Source organism: Conger conger, chromosome 14, assembly GCF_963514075.1.
Source record: "Conger conger chromosome 14, fConCon1.1, whole genome shotgun sequence".
Taxonomy (NCBI): Eukaryota; Metazoa; Chordata; class Actinopteri; order Anguilliformes; family Congridae; genus Conger; species Conger conger.
In genome coordinates, this window is record NC_083773.1 from 37,464,527 (window position 1) to 37,476,060 (window position 11,534).

General features: G+C 43.7%; 1 protein-coding gene across 2 annotated transcripts; it reads right to left on the reverse strand.

Moving 5' to 3' along the window:
- Positions 1 to 414: 414 nt before the first annotated feature.
- Positions 415 to 11,200, reverse strand: eif2s2 (eukaryotic translation initiation factor 2, subunit 2 beta). Of its 2 annotated transcripts, none has more exons than XM_061221030.1 (9): positions 11,048 to 11,200; positions 9,209 to 9,389; positions 7,726 to 7,826; positions 5,347 to 5,473; positions 4,626 to 4,726; positions 2,666 to 2,814; positions 1,962 to 2,018; positions 1,674 to 1,759; positions 415 to 866 (listed from the first exon to the last, which is right to left on the reverse strand). In XM_061221030.1, the coding sequence occupies exons 1-9, from the start codon at positions 11,060 to 11,062 to the stop codon at positions 691 to 693; spliced, it is 993 nt and encodes a 330-aa protein (XP_061077014.1). In that variant the 5' UTR covers positions 11,063 to 11,200; the 3' UTR covers positions 415 to 690. The 2 variants fall into 2 exon arrangements, with proteins under 2 accessions (XP_061077014.1, XP_061077013.1); XM_061221029.1 differs by having other exon boundaries at positions 7,714 to 7,826.
- Between the last annotated feature and the right edge of the window lie 334 nt (positions 11,201 to 11,534).

Here is an 11,534-nt window from a genome sequence, read left to right on the forward strand (position 1 = left end):
CATTATAAGGAAGTAAACCATGTAGGACACACGCACATTCTGCAGCTGATCATTTTAAGGATCAGATCAGCCTTTGATAAGCCAATCCCAGGGAGAAGACTGCAGCCTCCCCAGTTTCACACTGACAGCATGCTCTGACCATCACACTCTCAACAGCATAGAAGAAAAGTTACCCTTTTATGGGGATTCAAATTAATAAAACCAAATTACAGCCATGAATTGAAACACTGATATTTTATGACATCAAAACAGGCCAGCTATTGAATTCATATTGAGGAAATTCTGTAAAAAAAAAAAAAAAAAAAGGGAAAAAAGGAAAAAAAGAGATAAAACTCAATGTCAACCCACAATCCCGGAATGTCTGACTGGCATCTCGCCAAGCGGGGGAAAAAAAATACTGGGAGACTGTCACAATAACCTTCATATCCTTTTAATTTCTGAATAATAGTCCTAAAAAAACAAAACAAAAAGACAACCTTGGGTGGAGCAGAGTTATTTTCCGTACAACGAACCAGCAAACCTGCAGTTAGTGTATCACAAAACAGCCCGACAGCTCGACAGCACTGGGTCATCCAACTCGTATGCATTTTATTGATGTCGTTTTTTAATAGGCAATGTTTTCAATAACAAATTCAGCCAAGTCATGAAAGTTCATGAAAGTGTCCGTTGCAGTGAGGGTAAGCCAGCCGCTCAGTTGGCCTTGGCACGCAGCTGCGCCCTCTTGCCCGTGACGGCCTGGAAGCCGGTCTTGATGCTGGCCACGGAACAACGTGAGTGACAGGTCTCGCACTGCAGGAAGTACAAACGCGTGTCCTTCTGCAGGATGGTGTCCGGAGAGCGGCAGGTGTGACACGTCACATACTCCTCTGCGAATCACACAGATGTATAAATACATAAATATGTACAATTACAGCCACACAAGCACATAAGCAAACACACACACCCCACAAATATAACCACAAACACACACACACACATACACAAAATACATGAATATGATTTGGACCTCGCACACCAGGATAAAGGCAACAGTAGATGAAGGCTAAAACACAATGGTTCGAGTATTGAACCCTGCAGCACCCCTGTAGTACTACTGTGATATGACACTCGAACCGGCCTCAAATCATTATATCGCTGCCTAGAAGGGCTTTACTTAGGTACAATGCAATGTAGAGTTCCAATATTCATGATTGACCAAAAAAACCTTAATAACAAGTCTGGTATAACCTGGTATAACAAGTCATATAATAGCATCCACAATCTATCTATTCCAAAATCTTTTAATATGGCCTAAATCATTACCATGGAGGGTCATGTGTATGCAGGTTTTCATTAACTATGCTCCCTTAATTGATTCCAATTACTCATTCAGCCATATGCGTTTAACTGCATTAAAGCACAGAATATAAGCAAATGTTATTTAGACAACATAACGAACGCATTTCACTATTACATGCAACCCTGCAGCCCTAAGTCGGCAAACAATTTAACTGACTAATAACGATCTGAGCCTGGAATAAAAACCAGCATACACAGGGCCCTCCATGGCACCGAGTTTGAGACCAATGGCATAAAGGCCACTGTAAAGAAAGAGCTGGAAGTAGGGAGGCGCGTTGTTGGAGGGGTCTCCCTGCTCAGCTGGAGCGTAAAGTAGGCCGGAGGGCCGCACTCACTGATGTATCTCCGCAACACATTCTCTATCTGTTTCTGCTGGAACCTTCCTTTGATCACCAGCTGGTTGTTCCCGTCGATGGAGCCACTGCAGAAAGGGGAGAGGTTCCGTTAGCCGCCAATCAGCGAGACGGGTATTGCTTTCATGTGTGCTCCCTTAACCTCCGGCGGAAAGCGGGTGTCCATTAAGCTAGATCGCCCCGCAGAATGTAAAAACAGGAGGCAGCTGACGGTAATGAGATGCGGAAGGCCGGAGGCGGAAGGGCACAGCAGCCTGGGAAAGGCCTCACCTCGTCCCCAGCTCAGCTAACAGGAAGGCCAGGAGATGCTTGGGCTGGCGATGCAATCTGGAGACAGAGACCATCAGGACAGAGTCAGCAAAGGTTATAACGCAAACGGCAGCGATCGCGAGCGTGCAGATTGTAACCCTGGCGTCGGATTTATGGTCTATATGAGTTTCCCACCGGAAAGACCCGCAAGAACACCTTGTCGGAAGGTTCTAGATGCAGCAGGAATTGGCCGAAGTTGTGACGTACCCGCTCTTGCCAACACTGTCGAACAAAACACTGAGTCCTCAGTGGACTATAATGTAATGTAACTATAAGAAATGTCCTACTATAAAGCCATAAGTGAACCACAACTACAAATATAAAACAGACATTCTTTGATAACTACATTAACTGCAGCATTCAATTTTCTGTGGTACTTGAATTCTTGACCCCGAGAAATAGTCACATTGCTGCCATAACTAGCTAGTCGATTGCTAGCCTAGAATGTAAACAATTTGAACTAAGTCACAGCAGCACAATCTTTTGTTCAATTGACCATAAAGCACGTCAACGTGAAGTCGGATGGCCGATCTGTGACATATTCTCAACTAAGTATGACCCGACGTCGTCCGAAAACAGATCACTGGGGGCCGAAATGACATCCGAAAAACCATTAATCAGGAGGTCTGATTAATAGGCCTCCGCGCCAGAAGGGGGCCACTCACAGTTTGCAGATGTCTGTGAAGTTGACGAAGGAGGTCTTCTTGGTGCCGACCCGGACCACCTGCGGCGGCTTCATCACAAACTTCCTCTTCTCGCCGGCCACCATGTCGGGGTTCTTCTCCCGCATGATGTTAAAGACGCGGTTCAACAGCTGGGGGAGGAGAGGGGAGTGTCAGCACATTCAAAGCCTCATTACATCACATTACATTACATTACATTCCATTACATCGCATCACATCACATTCCATTACAATACAGGCGTTTAGCAGACGCTCTTATGCCAAGCGATGTACAACGGAGTGTAAATCAAAACCAGGGACAAGAGCGATGAGGACCCTAAAGGAAGGTACAGGTCCGAGGGCTAGAACGATCACATAGATACAATTTGAACCTTTGAAGAGTACATCAACTTTCCAACTAGCCTACCATGGTTGGCAGGTAGAATATCCTGAGTACAACAATAACTATACATAACTACAGGTCCAACTACAGGTGCAACTTTCATATATTCTAGATTCATTACACAAAGTGAAATATTTCAAGCTTTTTTTTTTTCTTTAATCTTGATGATTACAAAAATCTAAAAATATTAGAATATCACATCAAAAAAAGGATTTGTAATACAGAAATGTCGACCTTCTGAAAAGTATGTTAATTTATGCACTCAATACTTGGTTGGGGTTCCTTTTGCACGAATTACTGCATCAATGTGGCATGGCATGGAGGCAATCAGCCTGTGGCACTGCTGAGGTGTTATGGAAGCCCAGATTGCTCTTATAGCGGCCTTCAGCTCATTTCTATTGTCGGGTCTGGTGTCTCATCTTTGTCTTGACAATACCCCATAGATTCTCGATGGGGTTCAGGTCAGGCGAGTTGGCTGGCCAATCAAGCACAGTAATACCATGGTCAGCAAACAAGTCACTAGTAGTTTTGGCACTGTGGGCAGGTGCCAAGTCCTGCTGGAAAAGGAAATCTGCATCTCCATACAACTTGTCAGCAGACGGAAGCATGAAGTGCTCCAAAATCTCCTGGTAGACGGCTGCATTGACTCAGGACTTGATAAAACACAGTGGACCAACACCAGCAGGTGACATAGCACCCCAATTCATCACTCACTGTGGAAACTTCACACTGCAACTTGGATTATGTGCCTGTCCACTCTTCCTCCAGACTCTGGGACCTTGATTTCCAAATGAAATGCAAAATGTCCTTTCATTTGAAAAAAGACGGGACCACTGAGCAAGGGTCCAGTTCTTTTTCTCCTTAGCCCAGGTAAGACACTTCCGATGTTGTCTCTGGTTCAGGAGTGGCCGGACACTAGGAATGCAACACTTGTAGCCCATTTCCTGGACATGTCTGTGTGTGGTGGCTCTTGATGCACTGACTCCAGCCACTCCAGGGGAAGCTCCCCCAAGTTCTTGAATCGGCTTTGCTTGACAATCCTCTCAAGGCTGCGGTCATCCCTGTTGCTTGTGCACCTTTTCCTAACACACTTTTCCCTTCCAGTCAACTTTCCATGAATATGCTTTGATACAGCACTCTGCGAACAGCCAGCCCTTTCAGCAATGACCTGTCAGTGGGCGTCTTCTGGACAACTGCTAAGTCAGCAGTCTTCCCCATGATTGCCCAACCAAGTATTGAGTGCTTTTCTGTATTATCAATCCTTTTTTTGATTGGTCTAATGTAATATGGCAATATTTTGAGATAATGGATTTTCATGAGCTTGTAAGCCGTAATCAAGACAAAAACAAAAAAAGGCTTGAAATATTTCACTTTGTGCAACGAATCTAGAATATAGGAGTTTCACATTTTGAATGAAATTATGGAAAAAATTTACTTTTCCACGATATTCCAATTTTTTTTAGATGCACCTATATACATAACTATACAAAACTGCTATTATGCAGTAATCTTTTGCCTCCGATTACGTCACTGAAGCCGAGGACCCGGGGGCAGAGCTACCTCGTCGTACGTGTAGTCCCTTTTCGTCCCGGCCCAGGCCGGCCCTGACTGCGTGCTGAACGTGATGCCGTCGTTGTTCCTCCCGTCCTCGTCCTCCTGGCCTGCAGGGGGCACAAGAGATCACAACATGTCACTAACGCTCACCCTTGCTATTTCTATGGCAGGGGTGGGGAAATCCCGTTCCAGGGGGGCCATATCTACATTTGGATTTGATACTTCTGCTCTTAAATATTTACTTACACAACTTCCAGTTCATTCCGAGATTAGACTCCAAAAATGTTTCATGAGCTTATCAATAAATGTCTAAAAATACATTCAGCCAATGAAAACTTCAATAAGAGCAGAAATCAGAACAATATCTAGTAAGCAATATGGCCGCGCCAAACCAAGTTCCCCAACCCTAAACTTTGGGCATGTATGGTCAACAGTTGTCCACAACTTTGAAAATGGCAGTTGGATTCTGGCCCTCACCAAAATGATAAATCAAAGTTGCCATGCAATCCTGTGACCAGGGAAATGTCACTGGGGTCAGTCATAAACCCACAGGCCCACCCACGCACACTTTAACACCACTGATTACAGGAGAGAATGTTCAGCAAAAGTGTCCGCGTAGAAGAGAGTTTGGACGCTTATCCTCCTCTTATGTAGTTTTAGTGTACAGGTGAGTTTGGATGCTTATGATCGTCTCGTGTAGTTTCAGTGAACAGAGGCGTGCTCGTACCATCATCCTTGTCTTGGATATCATCTCCTTCCTGAAAATCGACTTTTTTGGATTTTTTCTTCTTAGCGGGAAGCATTAGATCGTCGTCTTCCAGAGGTTCTGACTGCTCCACCTCAATCTTGAGTTCCTGGAGACGAAGCAGCAGCAGCACAGGCACTGAGATACAGGGCACTCTGGGTACAGTCAACCCAACAGACTCAGAAAAACACAAAGGCCTGTTATTTGTCATTTTGGTTTGGAATCTGAGCATTAACACAAGCAAGCACAAAATGGCGGAACTACTTTAACCTTTTCATTCCTAAGATATGGCAATATCGCAATATGGCACTCGAGCGTAACTACCCTAAAATTCCAAGAGTCCCATATGGCAACCAATCTCAACGACTGCTATACTATTGTTTTGATAGTATAAAACCCTACTAAACTCTCAAGCTGTCTCAATTTTCTCAACCAAAGCCAAAACCCCACTGGATTTGGGTGGAGCCACTTCATATCGGGCTTGGGACCGAAAGGGTTAAAGGATATTTGTGACATGAAAAGAGCACTCTGCGAACAGCCAGCCCTTTCAGCAATGACCTGTCAGTGGGCGTCTTCTGGACAACTGCTAAGTCAGCAGTCTTCCCCATGATTGCCCAACCAAGTATTGAGTGCTTTTCTGTATTATCAATCCTTTTTTTGATTGGTCTAATGTAATATGGCAATATTTTGAGATAATGGATTTTCATGAGCTTGTAAGCCGTAATCATCAAGACAAAAACAAAAAAAGGCTTGAAATATTTCACTTTGTGCAACGAATCTAGAATATAGGAGTTTCACATTTTGAATGAAATTATGGAAAAAATTTACTTTTCCACGATATTCCAATTTTTTTTAGATGCAGATGTGTAACTACCCTAAAATTCCAAGAGTCCCATATGGCAACCAATCTCAACGACTGCTATACTATTGTTTTGATAGTATAAAACCCTACTAAACTCTCAAGCTGTCTCAATTTTCTCAACCAAAGCCAAAACCCCACTGGATTTGGGTGGAGCCACTTCATATCGGGCTTGGGACCGAAAGGGTTAAAGGATATTTGTGACATGAAAAGAGCAACTCCGTTCTGATTGGCCGTCTCCCTAAATGTATTGCAGTGTGAGGTGGGAGGGGAGGGGTCACTAAATGCTGAGGGTAGACATTCTGCTCGCAATGGCAGTGTTGTGTTTCGACCAGGTTGTGTCAACGGCGGTAAGTGCTCTGAAAGAAAATGTCTGAATGTGAAAATACAACTATAGCAGGCTGGTGGAGGCAGAAGCAGGAACAGCTAGCGCTGCACTTTAACACCGCGAATCTGCATCGACAATCAGTTTCAAAGTATCTGTGCGGATTTTTAAAAATAATCAAATGAAAAAGGTCACCAACCGAGATATTTCTGAAAAACGATTAATGCCGAAGCCAGACCAATGTTTTGACGTGCAACGTTACTACTGACAAAACTAAGTGAACGTAAATCGGGATCTTTAGAAAAATGTTTTCGACATACCATCTATCCATCTGTGAATACACATGCGATACAATGGTCATGCCTATTAAATTATCAAATAATCTGAGCCATATGTAAGGTACAGAAGAACCGGGCCCCATTGAAGAACAATCCGGACCCGAGCTAAATGCGCACAGCCATGTGAATTGGCTAAGTTCTCTGCACAGCACAAGAAGAGAACGTGCTTCTTTAAAACCAAATGCGTCTGATCAAAGTGCACAGCGAACATCTGTGCTTAAACTAGGCCAGGCTTTTGGAGACGATTGATATAAATGTTTCAGTTAAATACTATGTATATGAGCATGTTATACGGCTCAGTTTTTCAGCAAATGCAGAGATCTTTAAAATTATTCTACCCAACAATAGAACCATGTATATCACATTCCTACTGTATCAAGGCTATGCTGGTATAAGCCACATCAAGGCAATGCTGGTCCAAGCTACAAGAGGGCTATGCATGTATAACGTAAATTAGGACTTTTGCGGAATCACTTGCAGAACTGCCCTAGCCTAGGTTGGTAGATGTGAAACAGCATGATACGCTTGCTTCCTTTGCAGTTATAATGGACAGCGACTGTCTTGATCACAGTTTAGCCTCTAGGAGAAGTGACATCACACACAGTAGAAAATTTGTGCAAGGCAGACGACATGACAGAAGAAAAGGATGCAAAACAGAATGTTGCAAGTTTGGAAATGGACAGTGTGAGAAGAAGCAGTGTCAAATGTATACCCCTCCTTCCTAATGCTAGCCTTTCTGCAAGGGGCTACAAACACGTGTGTAATCCCGGACCCGGTGGCCATCTTCCTGAGCAGGAGAATCGAGAGCACGGTAACGCCATGGTCACCTCACTGCCCACCTTCATCCCTTCCTCCAGGTCGTTGTCAAAGTTCTTCTTGGGCTTCTTCTTCTTCTTCTTCTGGTTAAAAAAGTTCAGGTCATCAAGGTCATCTGTGGACTCTGCATGACCAATAATGAGAAGACAAAAACATAAAATTAAATGAAATTGCACTACAGCAATAATTTTAAAGCAGGTCTCGTATCTTCGGGGTTATCCTACAGTAGGACTATGAAATGGCATTAATGCTAGATACACAACACATAAGCACACTACAACTGAATTAAAACACGTTTAATTCAGTTGTAGTGTGCTTATGTGTTGTGTATCTAGCATTAATGCCATTTCATAGTCCTATCCTGAAGCACCAGTAACCAGATCTGTTCCTCCAGGAGCATAGTAAACCTCTGACAGCTTTCAAATGCGGTGTAAAGGTCACCAGCTTCTTAGACTGTGTGTTTCAGGTGTTAACTGTTATGTAAAGATCAGCTTGCAAGCTAGCGAGTTTGTGCCTTTCTGTGTTCATAAATGAAGAGAAACCGTTGTGCTCAGGTGCAAGTCCATGAAAATGATCCCTTGGACTTGTTTGGACAATATTTGGACAAATTTCAAACATTAAGGAGCATCCAAAGAATCCGCATACTGTTCAACAACAGGAAAAAAGATCCCTTTCACGCATCGCCCAGAGCTAATGGAAATGCATAAAAGGAACAAGCATATTTTTTTGTGTTTTTGAGCATTTCATATCATCCTGGAGCTTTCGATTTGTGTTCCATACTGATCCAAGTAAGCGGATCTGAACGGTTTGTAAAAAGTTTTCATGACGTATGCGTTTGCCTAATTATCGGATGACGTTGCTAAATGTTAACACAGAGAGCTGACCACATGAGGCAGAGGGGGAGGGGTAACTAGGCTCCGGGGGTAGGATTAAGGAGTTTTCAAAAAACCTGCGTCACTGCCCTTTGTGAACATTTTGTGGGTGCTTTACATACTAAAACCAGGAAGAGAAGTCTGATGCGTGTGGGCCTTTAAAAAACTGCTCTCTTACAGAGCAGAGTTAACACTGCTGGGTTTTTTAAATTAATACACCAACATTTCAGGAAATATACCTTTTTTCCGAAGAGCTGTTCGATTGCATTCTCATTTTTGTGCATTCATGTTAGCATAACGTGTTAGCTTAGCATAAACATTTGAAGCCTACAGGAGTCGGTAGGCTACATCCTTCAAAGTGAAGAACACCTTACAGAAACTCCAAAGCTGTCTTATTTACACAAGGTATCATGCGTATTTGAAATACACGCGTGGGGAAAAAAGTATTAAAAACGAGTGACGTTGTTTTCGGAGAAGTTCGATGTTTCCTCCCGTCTTCCACTGGTTGAGCGCAGTGAAAGTGGAGCTACTACCTCACTACATCACTGCACTCAACCAGCGGAAGACGTATATTTCCCAAAATGTCGGTGTATCCCTTTACCCACCCTGCTCTCCACCCCTACCACCACCTCACCCTTCTTCCGGCCCTCGTCCTCCTCCAGGTCCAGCTCCTTGTCGTCCGCGCCGTCGGGCTCCAGGTCCCGGGCCTCGGGCGGCTGCGTGTCCTCGCTGGGCGCGTCCACCCCGTCCTCCTCCAGCATGAAGGGCTTCTTCTTCTTCTTCTTTTTGCGGGTCATGGTGGGGTCAAAGATCATCTGCACAGGAGAGAGGAGCAGCCGAGCGAGCCGAGGTTAGCAGCGAGCAGAGAAACTTTGAAAAATAATGTTAGGTTAGGATAATATACACAAACATCTATGTGATAGAAGGAATAGTCTCGCGCATTGGTTCTCAACCTCTGTCCAGGGGACCCACTTAGTGTGCTGATTTTTGTCAAATGCAATCTCTTCACCAATTAAACTACCATAATTGTGTGGATAAACTTATTTTAACACAAAGGAGTTTTGGCTTGTTTGCGGTCAGAACACCACACAGATGATTTAATGTTTCCAAACTCTCAGCAAGTGGGAAAGGGGACATTTATTTTCTTAGGGCATAGCCATCCCCTTGAAGCAGCACTCTGTCATAATGCGGCTTCAAGAGAGTAAATCATCCATCAATACATTTAAGATTAAGAATAACTAACAGCTTGTTACAATACAGAGCTTTTTGTAACAGATGGCACAAAAACCAGCATAAATATACATCAGTCCGGGGCTGAGAAACAGAAATTAAACAGAAGAAGAAAAAGAATGATAACGTACAATAAAAGGCCTGTAGAAAAAGTATAGCTCTGAAAAGGGATTTAAAAGAAAAGACAGACACAAAGGCTGTGATACATTCTGGCACAGAATGGGGGACAGAGGACGCTAGGTCACCATTTGCGTTCTTAAATCACGTAGTGCAGGGGCTCCCAAACTTTTTCTGGATGCGACCCCAAAAAAATAGTCACAAAATTACATCACGACCAGTATATCATCAGTATATCACAACCTCTGGGGCCTCATTTCTTCATTATAGCTGGGTCGTTGTTTGGCATGTAGTGTTATTATATAGAGACAAAAAATGTTAAACAGTAAACCTTATTTTGTAGAAATTCTCAGGTGTCCGCAAATCAACTCAGTTTTGGAAAACTTGGTGAAGTGGGACACAAAGGAAACCCTTTTCTTAACACATGAGGATCCTTTTTGTCATTTTATACAGGAGACATTAGGCATTGCCATTAAGCTTCAGTACAAAGAACTATAGTCGTCTTAAAATGATGAGATATGGGAGTATGGGAATTACTTTTTGTGAATTTTAAATTATAAGCAAGATCCCATTCTGCAAATACTTCCTAGATGCCAATGCCGATCTAACCCTAGCATAGAATTACTTGGGATGTCCTCTTAATACGTTTCCCAAAAGCCAGCATTGAGTCAGATATCAAACGCATATTGTTTATATCAGCCTTTGTTGCAATTCGCCTAACTGTACATTTCCTAGCGCGCTAACACAGCATTGCTGAATGACAAGCCAATCCATTGAAGAAAATAACGTTAGCTATCTAGCTAGATGTGCAGCTAGGTTAGTCAGAAATACATGTGCTTAGTGATAACCGCATTAAGGATATACATGTTATAATCATCTGAGCACCCGGAAACTTCGTAATGGGAACAATAAATATTGGGATATTTAGCTGGCTAGTCAGCTTCAAACAAACAGTTAGTATCGCCGGAACTGACTAGGATAGCTGCGCAGCAACATTAGCAACATTGGCAAAATTGGCCATCGGACACGTTCGACACATGGGTACTGCGCCGCAAGCCGCCTTCCCAACAGGCCTCACTACCTCCTCTTTCTCCATCACTGTGGAAAAAGAACACGACGAGCTCACCTCATCTCCAGACATAGCTGCTGAAAGGGTCTCAACCGATTACAATGAAATATATATATTATACTGTGGTTCAGTTTGCAACCTTCCTTGGCAGCGACTTCTTGCATCAGCTACCGGAGCGTCAAACGCAGGCGCGAGTGTCAGGTTTTCCACTACGCATGCGCGAGTAATGCTGCCTTATGGTTCTTGTAGTTTTATTTTGAGGATAGCTTCCATCCATCCATTATCTGAACCCGCTTATCCTGAACAGGGTCGCAGGGGGGCTGGAGCCTATCCCAGCATACATTGGGCGAAAGGCAGGAATACACCCTGGACAGGTCGCCAGTCCATCGCAGGGCGCACACACACCATTCACTCACACACTCACACCTACTGGCAATTTAGACTCTCCAATCAGCCTAACATGCATGTCTTTGGACTGTGGGAGGAAACCGGAGTATCCGAAGGAAACCCACGCAGACACAGGGAGAACATGCAAACTCCGCAC